The sequence below is a fragment of the Ursus americanus genome, chromosome 22, assembly GCF_024610735.1.
Source record: "Ursus americanus isolate L20-20 chromosome 22, mUrsAme1.1.p, whole genome shotgun sequence".
NCBI classification, from domain to species: domain Eukaryota; kingdom Metazoa; phylum Chordata; class Mammalia; order Carnivora; family Ursidae; genus Ursus; species Ursus americanus.
Window position 1 is genome coordinate 18,055,368 of NC_142148.1, and position 16,499 is coordinate 18,071,866.

General features: G+C 42.8%; 1 protein-coding gene across 6 annotated transcripts in view; it reads left to right on the forward strand.

The window, feature by feature from the left end:
- Positions 1-16,499, forward strand: part of CHD6 (chromodomain helicase DNA binding protein 6) — a 192,210-nt gene that overhangs the window by 92,026 nt on the left and 83,685 nt on the right. For all 6 annotated transcript variants that reach the window (XM_087853574.1, XM_045804644.2, XM_045804643.2 and 3 more), the window contains exons 6-14: positions 2,417-2,479; positions 3,301-3,359; positions 3,985-4,102; positions 8,452-8,538; positions 8,732-8,866; positions 11,010-11,131; positions 12,275-12,518; positions 13,730-13,906; positions 14,492-14,635. In XM_087853574.1, coding sequence (XP_087709700.1) covers positions 2,417-2,479; positions 3,301-3,359; positions 3,985-4,102; positions 8,452-8,538; positions 8,732-8,866; positions 11,010-11,131; positions 12,275-12,518; positions 13,730-13,906; positions 14,492-14,635 — 1,149 coding nt within the window. The remainder of the gene's footprint in view (positions 1-2,416; positions 2,480-3,300; positions 3,360-3,984; positions 4,103-8,451; positions 8,539-8,731; positions 8,867-11,009; positions 11,132-12,274; positions 12,519-13,729; positions 13,907-14,491; positions 14,636-16,499) is intronic.

A 16,499-nucleotide genomic window follows, 5' to 3' on the forward strand; every position in this document is an offset into this window, starting at 1 on the left:
CTGATGAAGACTATAGCTCATCTATTTCTGTAAGACCAGAGAATAAACATAAAAGACACTCGATAAATAATGTGGAAGAAATTTAGGAAGGAAATGAAGTAGGAAGTTAGGAAGAAAGTTGGTTCATTCATTAATCTACTTTCTCTTAACCTAGCACCTGCTCCTTTGCTCACGGCCCACTTGCCATAGTCAGAGCTCTGTTTGTTCGCTGCAGCATTGGGGTAGTAATCTTTCGGCTTAAGAAAGTACCCCTGGCTCTGGCCCTTTACTGTTAGCTGTTCTGAAGGTATTAGATAGATCTGAGTGTCTGGAGAAGGGGGAGACTTTTTAATTGTGATGTAGATTAAGAATAATAACCATTTCCAGTCTGTGACCCCAATGAGTTTGATGCTTTATTTCCTCCTTGTGTCCTCTTTCCCTCCTGCTTGTATTTAGCATTCAGCAGATATTTCTTGTCACCCACTGCTGCCATGCCTCTTCAAGGCATTAGCTATAGCAGCATATAAAACAAATGGGGATCCCTGCCCTCAGGAGGTTTATACTGTAGTGGGAGAAAACAAGCAACAGTCAACTGCCTCCTTCCCCTTTCCTTACTTACGCTTAAGAATCAAGCAGAGCTCAGTTGGTTAAGCATCCAACTCTTGATTTTGGCTCAGGTCAAGATCTCATGGTCATGAGATTGATCCCCGTGTTGGGCTCTGCGCTGAGCTGGAGCCTGCTTGGGACCCTCTCTCTTCCTCTGCCCCTCCCCCCACTTCCACTCCCACCCCCCCGCTTGTGCACATGTGTATGTGCTCTCTGTTCCTCTCTCAAAAAAACAAACAGACAAAAACCAGGCAGAACAAATACTTGAGCAGAAAAACAAAAGCTTAGTCTGTCTTCGCATCCCTTCTTCCTACTATATGGTAGGCTCAGTTCATTCGTCTTCTTGTTGAGCAGTGGGAAGAGACTCTTGTCACTTTGGATTAACTTTGGCATGGCACCTAGCACAATGCCATGTGTCTAGGGGAATGTAATAAATATTTGTAACCTTTGGGAGCATCTGTCAACGCCTGCTGATCTTCATACTTCTTTTCTACCATCTGCCCTCCTCATCTTTTTTTTTTTTTCCTTTATTACTTTTCTTTCTTTTTTTTTTTTTTAAGATTTTATTTATTTATTCGACAGAGATAGAGACAGCCAGCGAGAGAGGGAACACAAGCAGGGGGAGTGGGAGAGGAAGAAGCAGGCTCATAGCAGAAGAGCCTGATGTGGGGCTCGATCCCAGATTGCCGGGTTCACGCCCTGAGCCGAAGGCAGACGCTTAACAACTGTGCCACCCAGGCGCCCCCCTTTATTACTTTTCTAGGGGAAAGCTTGATTTAAGATCTTAGAAAATATGCTTTCTATAATGGTACAGGTCTGGGACGGCTGAGCCCTAAAATGGGTAGGACTAAAGACAGTGAGATGTAGCATAAGTCATCGTTTTGAAAAGTTCTGATCAGGAACCCAAGTTATTTTGGGAGTTAGGGCCATCGCGATGAGTGTTCTTCTCGTATACCGTTCTACTAGATCTGACACGGTCATGTAGTGCATACGAAACCTCTAAAATAGAACGGCTCAAATAAAATCCTAGGAAGAATGTCAAACACAAGAGTGTTCTGACTCAACGCACCCTTTTTAAGTTTGTCATTGTTTAATCAAATACTCTGTAGAAAGAGATTTCATAGAGCTCAGGAGCCTAGAAATGTTGATGTGTATCTGGGGTAGAAAGGAAGATATTAATTTGTTTTCAGTTAGGATTTATAGTCAAGGGATGATCAGTGAAACGACCATTTCCAGCCACAGAAGGGAAAGACGGTATCATTTAGTAGAGAATAATTATACCTTGCATTTGCATAGTGCTTACTGTTCCAAAAATATTTTCACATACCATTTTATCCTCCCAATAACCCAGTGAGATAAGTATTTTTAACTCCTATTTTAACAGATATGGAAACTAAGAGGTGTTAATTGACTTATATACAAAGTCAGTAGCTGGTAGGTGTTAGAATTAGGACTCTCTGATTCCAGGGCCCCCAGACTCCTGTGTGCTACACCTTTCTGCAAATTCTGTGCTGCAGCATGTAGGCAGGTTTGGCAGAAAAGAAAGTCCTAGGACCATTTTTAGTGATACTGAAGACAGATCTGAAATTAAGAGTCTGAGAAGCAGAGTAACTTCTCTGCTCACGTGGAAGGGGAAGGTGTTAGGGTTGTGCCCAGAGGTTAGAATGTTTATGATCTTTTGAGCACTCTGTGGACCGATAGGAGGGAGGCCTCAGTGCTCACAGGTGAGATTTCAGACAAAGTAGTATCTGCTGTAGTATTTCTTATAGGATTATTTCTTGGATTCTGTGGTGCCAGTAATTTTCCATCTTTTTAACTTTTCTGTCTCCAGGAGCCTCCAGAAGATGACGCAAACATCATTGAGAAGATCCTGGCATCTAAGACCGTCCAGGAGGTTGGTGGCTCATGTGCCAGTTTTTCTGTCACTAGCACAGGTTATACCCTCTGTGAAGAGGTATTTGGCTAAAGAACCTGGAATGGTCGTGACTGGCCAGAGTGAGAGCTAGGCAAGAACATTGTCTGACTTTTCACCCCCATGGAAGATTTTAGATCGTAAAATTCTTAAATATTTGAGAGTAGAGCCCCAATAATTTTTTTCCTCCATAGTGATCGTAGCAAAAGGTATTTGTCCCTTAGTTGCTGTAGCCCATGGAAAGTCCTCAGGGGGCCAGAAGGAAGACATGGAAAGAGTCCTGTTGAAAACCTTTGGCGGGGAGGGGGGGTTCTTCAGACACGTTGGGGCCATTGTAGGGATCCTCTAGAGAGCATGCTTGGGGTGAGGGGTATGTGTGCTGGTGAGGACACAGTTTTACCTTCAAGTATTTATGAGAACACACTTCCTTACTTTGAGAGTGAACACCACGGATGTTTCAGGGTGGTTGTTGGGGGGCATGCCAGAGACCCAGGTTTTCACTTGCATGGTCCTGACAGCTCTCAGAGCCCTGGGCCAGTTTGAGTTTCTCAGCTGAGGGCTGTCCCAGCCTGGACCCTGAAAGGACACCAGGAGGATAATTTATTTTTTGCCTTCTAGCTAGTTGTGGATTCATCCTTTGGGAAAGCTGCTCAGTAGCTGTCAGGAAAAGACTTGGGAAAATGAGAACATCCTCAAGAAACCTGTACTAAAACCAGGGACGGGTGTTGATTTACCTGTTTTCTTGTGCTGTATAAGGATGATCTGAGGGGTCTGGGCTGTTAACTCCTTGCTATTGGTTACAGGTTCACCCGGGAGAGCCCCCATTCGACTTGGAGCTATTCTACGTTAAGTATAGAAATTTGTACGTCTTTTTCCTATATTATTTGTGTTTGGATTTATATGAATAAAATTCCCTTTCCCTCATCACATCATCCTCTGTGTTTTCCAAGAATGGCCCCTGAGGCCTGATCCACAGATCTCAGTTGACTCCAAGTTCACCTTAGATAGTGGTGCTCACCTTTGGCTACACAGACAGTCACCAGAGAAGCCCTCACTCCACTCAGGACCAGCTGACTCAGACCCTGGGAGTCGGTCCCAAGGATCGGTGCTTTATTAAAACCTCCCTGTGCCATCTCATTTGCACCCAGGTTGGAGAACCATGGTCCTATAGCTCTTGCATTTTTCTTTCTTTCTCTGCTATGTGCCCACTTAACCTGATGTGTATTAATGATAACCTGCCCATGCTGCCCTGCCTGTGCTCTGAGGCAGTTCCTGTAGAAGCTGCAGAAGGACCGGTCGTGTGGAATCCCTGCACTGTTTCATGTCTAGTTTTGCCCTTAGCGCAAGGCCCTTCTGAGCCCAGTCTCTAGCGGTTTCACTACAAACCACACCTTCTGGATTAGATGGTCACCCTGTTTACTGAAACACTTTAAAGCTCAGTGATTTGGTAGTTTGCACTTGTCTCACATTTATGTGTCTTTGGATAGTTCCTACTTACATTGTAAATGGGCCACAATGGAAGAGCTGGAAAAGGATCCTCGCATCGCACAGAAGATCAAGCGATTTAGGAATAAACAAGCCCAGATGAAGCACATTTTTACTGAGGTGAAGCAGTATTTACCAACTAACTTAACCGTTGCTTTTCTTGCAGTAGTGAATGCTGAGTTTAAGTTTCTTGAAGTCGAAGTCCTGTGCAGATCCATTGCTTAAGTCTCATTGCTAAATGTGCACTGATCTGCAGCAAAACCAGTCCAGATTTAAGCCAAAGGGAAAAAATTATCCACCAAGTTATAAGGGTTGAGCCTTACAAACTGACAACTCATAAGAACGTGCGTCTTGGTCAGAATATCTATAAATAGCTAGGGCAAGAGAAATGTGCACAAAACCTTCATTCCCTCCTCCCCCCACTCCCCAAAACAGAAATCCAAAAAGATGTAAACTTTGAATGTAAAAAATAAAAAACTATTATTAAATATATTAGAGAGTAAAATATTAGAGAGTAAATAAATAAGGAAATTTATATAAGCTTGGGTATTCCTAAGTATGGTCCCTATGGTGAGAGGAAGGATTGATGGATTTGAGCATTAAATGAATCTATTTTAGATTTGGGCATTAAATGAATCTATATTAGAAAATACTACTAAACAAATCTTAAAGTAAATAATTAGGAAATACATGCATTACATACATACACGTATTTCTTAAATATATACTTATACACATATGTATATATGTGGCATACATTCTTCTTACCCAGTATGAGAACCTTCCCGTTTGTATTTATACACACATACATGCACACGACAAATAATGTTATTGATAAGAAATGCTTATTAACCATACAAAAATGTGGTCACTTTCACCAGTAGTCAAAAAAATGCAAATTAAGATAGGAATTTTCTAGTTTTTACTTACCAAATATTTGAAGGTTTTAAAAATAAGTATTACTCATTGCTGGTGAGGATGTAGGGCAGAGACAGTCTTATATCTAGCGGGGGGACCAGAACCTAGTACGACCTGTCAGAAGAGACGAATGGCAGCAGATGTGAAATATCTCAAAATGTTCACATCCTTTGTCCCAGCAATTCTAATTCTGCCATGTGTTTTAAGGAAATTGTTGAGTCCTGGTACAGAGTTAGCTGTGACATTCAGTCATTTACATTGGTGAAAAATTGCAAACACACACACTGTTAGATAACAGGCGTTTGTTAAATTATGTGTACATCCCACAGAACAGAGTACTGTGCTCTGGTAAAAGTGATATGGGAGAACAGTTGTTAATGACACAGAAAGAGGCTGTGGTGCTATATGTCAGCCTTTTTCAGTGCGGGGGGCAGTTCCATTTTGGGGGGAGTGCAGGAGAAAAGAGGCACCCTAATAATATGTGGAAAATGTCTTGAATATACATGAAAATGCGGGTGTCACTTCTCTGGTTGATGGGATCATGGCGACTTTCATTTTTTCTTTTCTATATAGCATGTAGTTTTAAAAGTTTATACAGATAACTTAAAAGAAAAGAAGCCATAAAAATTATTCTTAAAATCTAGTTGCAAGCGCTCGTCTCCAGAGTGCACTCGGGTGCCGTCAGACTGTAGTACATTGCTGCACTGCTTAACCAACTTATTCGTCACGTGGTGTGCCTGTTCCTCAAGTGACAGAAAATTACTTTAGGATGATGTCAGTAAGCGTTCTTCTCATCCCGGGGTGGGGGCCTTCATCTTTGGCCTTAGTATTTGGCCCCAGCCCTCTCCGGATTGTTTTAAAGAATGTGAAAACTCTCGTGGCGTTGTTCTTGTCATAGAGAACTGGGGAAAGAAGACGACAAGTAGAATTGGAAGACTGTCTTGAGGCCCCACTGGACACTCTCCCTCTGTTCTTGGAACATTTTATTTGCACCTCTATTTTAGCAAGTCTTTTCAGTGTAGTAACGTGTTTACCTATCTCTTTCTTCCGTTTTAAGCCCTATGAGACAGACGGGGACATGTCTTCCTTGTATTTCTGTCCTTGGTGCCAGGCACAGGGTCAGTGCTCAGTAATTATTTGGCTGCTCCCTGGTGAGGGACCGGGTTTGCCTTATGCTCTACGCCTGCTCCAGACCCTTCAGCGCTTCACATTTTCTTGAAATAAAGTCCACAGCCCTTCATGTAGCCTACAAAGCCCCATGTGTCTTTTTTCTGCTTTATTCCCAAGGGAGTGATTTTTTTTTTACTGGGTTGGGAATAGAGAGCTGAAGCTATGTTACAGTGTATAGAAAAAAATGTACCAGGAGCGCATAACTCTTGTGGAAGGAAAGGCTTTTGAAAAGACTGGAGGAGATCCTGAGATTGAGGAGGAGGAAGAGTGGGGAGTGGTTCCTGTAATACTGTCTTCAGTCTTGACCTGTTCAACATTTTTATTAATGACTTGGATAAGTAATATTCTTATGAGATCAGTAATAGCTTAGTTTTGGATAGAGCTTCTTCATATCCACTATTTCCAGCTGCGTTATGAGGTGGGCAGGGGCACCTGTGGAAGAGACTCAGGCGCGAGAGGCAGAGGCTCCCCGCCCTCTGCAGGGGTCAAGGCCGTCTACACTTGGGCCCCTGGAAACCAGACCTCATGCTGGGAGAATAGATGAGAGAATCAGAGTTCAGGTTTACTGGACAGGCTAGGATGAATGAAATGGAATGGCAGTCAGTATATGTAATGTCACACATTTGTAGTTTTTGAATCTTTGTAACTTTGGACTGGGGAAAATGACTGACTAGCAGTTCTAGGGAAAAAGATAGTGCCCGTTAAATGACAAGTTTCCGGTTGGTCAGGAGGAGCGTGTGCAGCTGCCTAAGAAGTAACCGTAATCTTAGAACATTCCCGAGTGTTGTGTTCATTTGAGTATCAGGTTCAGCAGGGACTTGGTGGGTCTGAGTGCAGCTGCAGGACTGTCAGGCCGGTAAAGGAAGCACAGCTGAGTGCTTCTCAGCAAACATGGAAATGGGACTGCGTGGTGCTAGGAGCCTGGGCTCTGCAGCCAACCTCCCAGGCTGCGGGTTTAGCTCCTGCATCCCCCCGCCCCGCCCCAACCCCACCACCACCACCACCACCACCACCACCACCACCACCACCACCACCACCACCACCACACACACACACACACACACACACAATTCAGTGCCCTTGGGCCACTTGCATAAGCTCCTTCGGACCCAGTATCTTCCGTGTAAAGCAGGACTCCTAATAGTATCAGCCTGACAGAACACCTGTGAGGATTAAATGACACAGGGCTTATAGAAGTGCTTAGCACGGTGGCCCATGGCCACTGTTCATAAGTGCTAGCTCTCTACATCACGAAGGGATCTGGAAACTTGGGCCCCCAAGAACTGTCGAACACCTTGAGTAGTTTCACCCAGATCGGGTGGAACTTGTTGAAGAGCCAGCATAGACGGAGAATGAACTTAGTTACGGCTGCTGAAGAGGAAGCAGTCGTACCAGTGAGCCCCAGTTCCAGGAAGGAAACGCGGCTATAATTTAATACGATAAAGATAAAGATCATGATGCTGCCACCGAGCAGGCAGAGGTAAAGCTGTCTGGGCAGTGGATCAGGTCTTAGAGGGTAGTAAATTCCCAAACGGAATAATGGAATCTGAGGGAGGGTTGCCAGGGATGTTATAAAAAGCATTCCTGTGTTGAAGATGAAACTAGATAGCCCCTAAAGTGCCTTCCAACCAAAGGGGCAATAAGAACATTCTAGCAGTCTGGGAGGAGGGCTTCTGGGTAAGAAAGACCTGGGTAAACCTTCCAGTTCACACAGCTCTGTGGCTTTGGTCATATTACTTATTTAACCTCTCTGAGTCAGTTTCCTCATCTGTAAAATAATTATTGTATCTAGTCCATAAAGTAATTTTGAGACTTAGAGCACTTAGCATCACCCTGGACACAGGTTAAATATTTCCATGTGATGCTTATGATTATTTCGTAAGTACACTTTTTTGGAAAGCATAATGTACACGAAGGTAAACAAATCCTAAGCGTGCAGCTCAGTGAATTCTTACAAAATAAACACACCTGCGTAGCCACCACGTAGATCAGGAAATAGAACATTATCAGTCCGCCAGAAGCTCCCCTCGTGTCTCTTAATGTTTGCTACTATTGTTGCGATATAGAAGAAAAAGGAACAAATTCTGGGTTTCCAAGGATTATCTTTGGAACGAGAAGCAGTAAGAAAAAGGGAATCCTTGTGCTGTGTTTTGTGCAGTACTATAATGACCATTAGGAGAGTCTTACTCTGGCTGTGATGTAACCTAAAAATTCAGTCATGGAGAGCAGGATTTGGGGAAGTGAAGAAATGCCTGTGCTGTGACTCTTATTCTCAAGCTACTCCTTCTATTCTGCGCTCCCTGATAAGCCCAGAGTAGGGGGTCACGTACAGGTGAACCCCTGGATGTTGGTTTCTAACCCCTCTCCTTTGTCTGCACCAGCCTGACGAAGACCTGTTCAACCCAGACTATGTAGAAGTTGACCGCGTCCTGGAGGTGGCCCACACCAAAGACGCAGAGACAGGAGAGGTGGGTGTTTCGTCATTGTGGCTCCCCTAAAGAGCCTTCCCTTCTTAGTGTGTATTTTGCTTGTTTTGTTAACGTGTGGTCTTTGTTTTAATGGCATTTATGTGTGATAGGGTGGGTTTTTCAGAGGCTGGCCAGAGTATGATTGACTCCTTTAACCTAGTAGAACATAGACTTCTCTCCTGTTTCCCACCAGGAGGTGACGCATTACCTGGTGAAGTGGTGCTCGCTGCCTTATGAAGAAAGCACGTGGGAGCTAGAGGAAGACGTAGATCCTGCAAAAGTTAAAGAATTTGAGTCTCTTCAAGTTCTCCCTGAAATTAAACATGTGGTAATGTATCCCTGTTTGGCACCTCTTGTAACAGGTCACTTTATGACCTTGGCAATCCTGGATGTCTGTGGGCCTGTGCTCAGAAGTGGTCTTTGTTGGTGTCTTAACCTTGGCTACTCTCCATTGAACTGGGAATTCAGTGCGTTTTTCTCCCCAAATCAGACTTTGCTAGCACTCTGGTCAACATTTGGTCTAGGCTCTATTTTGATGTGTGTGACATTTAAGAACCTTGAATATGAGCTTCGATTTCTTGGTATATGGTGCTCTATGGAGTCAGTAAGATAGAGCGTGTAAGAAATGCTTGGCATGGGAAAGAGGCTCAATAAATTGGTAGTATCTTTCTTGTTTCCTATTACCTCTTGCTCCATCAGTGATCTTTTTTCTTTGTTTTTATCCTCTGCCTTTGCTCACCTGGAATATTCTTAAGGGGAAGGACGATCTTCTATCTATAGATCCCTGGGATTCACAGAGAGAACATAGGTTTTCAATATATATTTATTTACTCAGTTTGTTTTTCTGATTCTGGATTATTCCCACCAAGCTGTATAAATGTCCCAGGGTACCTGACAAGTAGTTGTATATAGAGTGTCAATAATTAAAAAGATGTAGAATTAGGAGAGCCTAGTTAAGATGTGACTCACTTGGGAAGAGAATCAGAGTTGTTGAATATGGCTATAGACCGGAATGATATGTTTCTATTTTTTAAAAGTCACCGCTTTTATATGAAGAACCCTTATCCAATTCCTTATTTGTTGTTTTTACATCCCTGGAAAGTCAAGACTCAGGAGACAAGAGCTTGACATTGAACTTTGATCTCTGTCAGAGTCTACTCAAAAGCAGTGTTTTGTTTTTGTTTTTTGGCATGTGAAGTGTATGGAGGAATCTTGAGGTGCAGAACTGTGATTAGAAATCTACATAGTTTTTAATGGTGCTTCGTCTGTATGACTAGTTAATAAATTTCTCTTTCAACCCTCTCCTACAGCTGTTGTCTGTTGTTCATCAGTCACTGTTAAACATCTGCTGTTGGCTGAGTCTTGAGTGACATATAATAAGAAAGAAGGTGCACGCCCAGCCCCCAGGAGCTCACAGGTTAACGAGAGAGGCATGTGTGTGCGTGGACACACGTGGCATCACACTAATAGGGATGTGTGGCACAAGGCAGGGACAAACTCTTGTGGGGGCAGAGTGTAGAGAGCATTTCCATTCTGAAGCTAATTGTAAGTTATTATCTCTAAGTAATCAGGATTCTTACTCTGTCAGCCTGAATCCCACTTGCTTCCTCAGACTGACTACCTGCATTTGGCAAGAATATGAATTCTCAAGTGTTTTCAGGCAATTTCACTTTTCTTTACTTCTTTGATATTGCGATGCTGCTGTTTTCATCTCTCAGTGAACCACAGTATTATTTCACACTTGTCTCTTTGTTTCTGATTTATTTGTTCTCTCACTTAAAATGCAAATTTTGAAATTTTATCTCAAAAATTCTATATTGGAATGGTATATTGGAATGTGATAAATATGGCGTTTCCTTCAGTACAGAAAAGATAAATTATATTTGGAAATCAGTATTTCATACAGGAAAATATGTTTATGGGGTATTTAAGGAAATTGCAGTTTTGCTTTTACAGGCTTTTTGCCTTATACTGACTCTAGGAGCTAATCAAGAAAATATTTGACCCACTGTACTTTCCTGAGCTGCTACCACATGCACAAAGAAATAACAAAGAAAAATTATCTATAGAAGCCAAAACACCTGACTACTATTGGTTTGTAGGGAGTTGGAAGTGTAAGTGGGAGTGGCATCCAGGAGTCTGGGTAAAACAGTGTAACACTTACCAAGGTTGTAGGGGTGTCTGTTTCTCTTTTTTTTTAATTACTTGCGAATTTTATAGAGGTGTTCTTAGTTTAATCTGGTGAAATCTAGAAAATGTAGGGGCTTGCCTTATATTAGGCGTGTGTGTGTGTGTGTATACATATGTATACCTTAGTCAGATCATAGTAACTGCAGCTTGAAGCCAGCCAGCTTTAGGACAGTGTTTTGAGATTTGCCACCTACCCCATTATTATCCTGTGTCCCTGTTCATGTTATGCAACTCAAACATCATTCTCTGTGTGTTTTGTTCTGTCTGCCTTCCTACACTAGGAGAGGCCTGCTTCAGACTCCTGGCAGAAACTGGAGAAGTCTCGAGAGTATAAGAACAGTAACCAGCTCCGGGAGTACCAGCTGGAGGGGATGAACTGGCTTCTTTTTAACTGGTATAACAGGTGAGGAACCAGAGCCTGGGCTGTGTTCACAGACAGTTACCCTCCCACGTGTTTGTACCTGGAGGTAGATGTCGCCTTAGCCTGCTTAGAGCAGCAGTAGCTAGCAAGGTGGTGAGAGAGTGCAACCTAGCCATGGGTTTAGGGTGGTAATCTTTGTATATGAGGCATGCCAAGAATCTATATCAGGTGATTCTCCAACCACAAGGAATGACTTTGGACATTGTTGACTTTATGCTTATTTTTTTCTTTGCCATTCTAGCCAAGAGGTTAGGCCCAATTAGATGAAACAAAATCCAAAAGATCGTTTTCTCTAAGTCTTTAGAAGAAATTGACTCAAAAGGAAACAGATCTGGATTGTAGCCCCACCTCTGCTACTTGTTCGTGAGCCCTGGATATTCTAGATTGGGGCTGTACCACTCAGTTTTGGACTCTTCGTGCTTTAGTTCCCATCAGAATCTTGACGAAACAGATGAAGTTTGAGATTTTTGTAACATCCTAGAGTGTACTCCTAGTATGAATTCTAAAGACAGCATACTGTAGTGGAGAACACATACTACCCAGCGTAGTCTGTGCCACTTACTCATAGAGCGACTTGGAGCGCTGCTCCCCTAAGCTTTCCAGTGCCCACTCTGCAGTGAGGAGTGAGACTGGCGGGGCCACACCCTTTGAGTGTCCCAGCTCTGTGCAGTCTGGGATTCTGGATCACCAGGAGAGACCAACATTTTTACTCTGATAAGGAATTTATTGTGTGGGTTAAAAGTTCACCCTCGATGACACAAATAACGACAATGAAAATCACACAACTTTTTATTTTTGCCTTGGCTCCCATGAAGTGTGTCAGGTACAGAAATTGGCTTAGGTTTGAGGCATATTTTTTTTCTCCTTGTGTCTCACTTTATAGTATATGGACGTCTTTCCTGTATTTTCTCTCAAGTGGCTGTAATTCCTTTTTGGGAAATAGGCAGGGTGCGAATCATCATAATGAAAACTTACCTCAGTTGCATCTCTGGAAAATGCTGATAAGGCCCTTCACTGATGACCTTACAGGTCACAGTGTGCTTCTGAAGTGTCTTTTTAGTTATACCCAACCTCTATGCTTTCTTACATCGATGATGAATTATCTGTATTTCTTACTGTCTGCAGAAAAAACTGTATTTTGGCTGATGAGATGGGCCTTGGGAAAACCATCCAGTCCATCACATTTCTCTCAGAGATATTCCTCCGGGGAATCCACGGCCCATTCCTCATCATCGCCCCCCTCTCCACCATCACGAACTGGGAGCGGGAGTTCCGGACATGGACAGAGATGAATGCCATTGTGTACCATGGCAGCCAGATCAGCAGGCAGATGATCCAGCAGTATGAGATGGTGTACAGAGATGCACAGGTGAGCCTTGCACAGGTCTCAGAGACCTGGTGACAGCCTGATGTCATTGTTCAGAACAGCCTTCCTGTCACTTGCCCTCAAGAGTTTTAATACCCTGCACCTTGGGTTACCGTTGACTGACTTTGTGGAGTCTTCTATTTATTGGGGCAGACTTCTTGCTTCTCCTTGGTAGTTTAGTTTGTGATAAAACATAGGATTCGTAGGGCATGCTTTTCACTCTCTGAAATATGCCAGAGGCTCTTTTTAGGATACTGAAAGCTTGGCTTCTTGCTTGGCTTATGAAGTTGCTTTGACATGCAGAAGACTTTATCTGGCTTATTATATGCTCAGTGAAAAAAGTGAGTGGAAGAATTAGTGTACAGAGGATGAGTTCTTAGGGAGCTTGGAGAGGAGGTTAACACATTTGACAGGGAAGGATAAAGAGAAGACAGGATTTAAATTGTTGAAAGCACAATAGACTGTGGGGGTTTTGGGGGTTTTGTTACTTATAATCACTTTACTGAGTATGCTTGTAAGCTTGTCCTGGCCACTGGTTTTTATAATCAAGCAAGGTGAAAATTAAATGAATCCAACCAGAAGAGAGTCAGCGCTCTCCCCCAGGGATTTCATTAATAGCAAAAGGAGACACTTGGAAGAAATTTCAGATGTGCTGTAACATGATGCAGCTCTGCTCTTTAACGGCAACACTAAAATAGGTAAAAGATGAAGATGTGTCCTGCCCGGTAGCTCTTGTCCCGGGTGAATCAGGAACAGTACTTTGAACGTGTGCTGGGACCCCAGTTATAAGGTGAAATTAACCGTATTTGAAAAGGAGCAAAGAAGGTCTCCTTGGGTATTCAGGCTCCATGTGGTTGAGACCAGTCCTAGCTGGGAATGTGTGAATCAATACCCATCTGCTTTCCTTACTGTCACAATTAATAAATAAAAAGCTTCCTTGCTGCATCTTCCATATTTGCTCATATGTCTCACCATTGTGAGGGCCTGTGTCTCTTACTTCTGTTTCATTGATGTAATGAGGGCTCTCTCTTGTCTAAATAGCTGGTTCATCCTTATATTCTCTCTTCTCCAAAGGAGGAAGGACAGTGCTTACTGGCTTCTCTTACCGAGGCCCTAGTATTTTACACTGCTGCCTCCTGTGCCCCGCTGGGAACGCATTAGACAAATTCTGTAGTCATGGCATAAAGCTTCACCTTCCGTTGTGTCACCCTCAGGGAAACCCCCTTTCAGGAGTCTTCAAGTTCCATGTTGTCATCACAACGTTTGAGATGATCCTGGCAGACTGCCCAGAGCTGAAAAAGATTCACTGGAGCTGTGTGATAATTGACGAAGCCCACAGATTGAAGAACAGGAACTGCAAACTTCTGGAGGGTCTGAAGCTCATGGCCCTGGTGAGAGCTAGCAAGCTCTTTACATTGACACAGGTTCCACCTATGCACTATGGAAGCATTCTGTAGCCATTCTGTATGTTGCTTACTTGTGCGTAGTCTGTTTATTCTCAGTTTTCTTTCTGCCATCTCTATCTGTGATAGTGCAGGAATCAAAAGGTTTTTTGTTACAAACTGGGTCAACAATTTGACCTTTGCCACACATAGATTCCCAAGGGACCCAGGGTAAGCCTAAAATACCATGAAATTTGTGACCTGAAAACGTAAGGTGTTTCAGCTTGTTTCCAAAACCCTGAATGATCCAGTACCAAGGATGATGGCCTTGGCACAGTGCCCAGTATGTAGAGGGTAGTAAAAATGAATGAATGAATAGATGTTGCTTTCACTAACGTGAAATTGCTGCTGGAATCAGTGATGTGAAAGGGGGTTGATCTATTAGTTGACCATACCTGACCTGAAACGGTGTCATCCTATCTTTCCATAATAGCCAAACCGAATTGCCCGAAAGTGAGCACAGAATGCCCTGGCTTCAAAAGCATACTGTTGTGGTGGCTCGCACTGCTTATTGCGTACTATTAATTTGTGCAGGAACACAAAGTGCTGCTCACGGGGACACCCTTGCAGAACTCTGTGGAGGAGCTCTTCAGCTTGCTGAATTTTCTGGAGCCATCACAGTTTCCTTCAGAGACTGCTTTCTTGGAGGAATTTGGAGATCTGAAAACAGAAGAACAGGTAAATAGGGGCCTGAAAGATTGAGGAGACAATGTGATGATTACCTTCACCATCAAGGACGGAACAAGTCATTGTGAGGACAGGCATTAGTAGGTTCTCACATCCCTGCTAAAATGAGCATTAGCTCCTTTATTTAATTTGTTTATGTTGAGGAGGGTAAACTGATTATTAGGAGTTCCTTTTACTCTGGAGGTATAAATGAATCAGCATCTAAAATATCCCAGGTTAGCATATCAGGCTTCTTGCCTTCGTTGATCTCACGTGCGAGGTCAGTGATTTCATTCTATCCTGAACTCAGGAGCATGGTGCCTTCCTCTGCTTTCTTCCTCCTTCATTCTTCCTCCAACATAATCTGCAGCACATTCTCACGCTCATCTTCTTGAGTACAACAAACTACACAGATAGTAAGGAGAAGAAGGCAGTCATATACTAGAATAGTCGTAAGTCCAGTTTTGTCCAAATCAACTAGATTTCCTCGGTTTTCAAAGATGTGGCCCGGAGTCTAGCTTATTGGAGTAAAAGCTAATTCAGAACAGCCAACATTAATAAGTATCTGTCTGTGGTGGGTAGAAATCTTGACTAGAAATTACAGAAATAAGCCAGACAAGTTTAAATGCCATAGGAAGAACAAATAATAGATTTGGGGATTTTAGAAGAAAGAAACTCACCTCTGTTTGGGAATCAGGAAAGCCTTCATGGAGAGAGAACAGTTTGGAAATGGACTTTGAAAGGTGGGTATATTTTCAGTTGTGGAGAAAGAAAAGATGGTGTCTACGTTGCAGGAGAAAAAACACCTGGCATAATCAGCTATGGAATTTATTCAGTTGTAAGGAGTCGTCTGGTTGAGCTGGGAACAGGATCGATGAATTGTGGAGTATGAGGCCAGAGGGTTATACTGTGGGAAGGTCTTAGAAGATGGTTTGAAGGATTTGGGAGGTATTAGGGAAGTAATGCAAGGCTTTGACACATGCAGGAATGACATAATTAGTTCTGCTAAATTAACCTAGCAATGGTGTGAGAGTGGGTTGGCTCAGAGAACTGGGGGACTGAGAAGGTTTGGGAATTTCACTAACAGATGTCAGGAGTACACTCTGGTTCAAGTCTGTTTGTTTCTACTTCTGTGGCAAGTCAGACTTTGAGAGCAGTGAATAATCAAACTTCATTCTACTTCTCTACATTTGCAGTATCTGTTGATCTTTCAAAAGCCAGCTCCTAACCCTCTCTGCACTTTTGGACCATTAGCAATGTGTCCTCTTCTCCCGTTGCACTTATTTTGTGGTATGCATTTTTTCTTCTTCCTAGACAATGACCTCCTTGAGGACAAGGCCCACCTCTTCTCCAAAGTTGTGTTTGTTGTATTGACCAGCACAATGTCTGGCTTATAGTATACTCTAAATGATTCAAGGTATGAACCAAGTGAAGGGCAAAGCTGAACCCAGCATGTGGCAGATTGGCATTTGTCCATATCTTCATAATTACCTAGTTGTGTCTTTTCTCTTTGGGATCTTATATGGTAATTCCTAATCCACTTGGGGGATAGATTCCTGAGTACCATGGTTGGTAAAATCAAGGTCCCATGAGTGGGTTAGATTTAAGATTGGGATTAGTTAGGAGAAAACCACAAAACGGCATCAAATGTCTGTATTTTAAATCACAGGAAATAAAAGTTCCAGAATGCATCAGCTTCCAAAGCAAAGCATATTCATCGTTGTTTAAAATCTGCTCTGATAACTCTACTAAATCACCGTCTACAAGTCACTTTATATTTTTTTCAGGAAGCATTGACACTGCACACAACTTATTTATGCAGAATGTACCCCCTTTTAAAACATTTTTTTAAAGATTTTATTTATTTGAAAGAGAG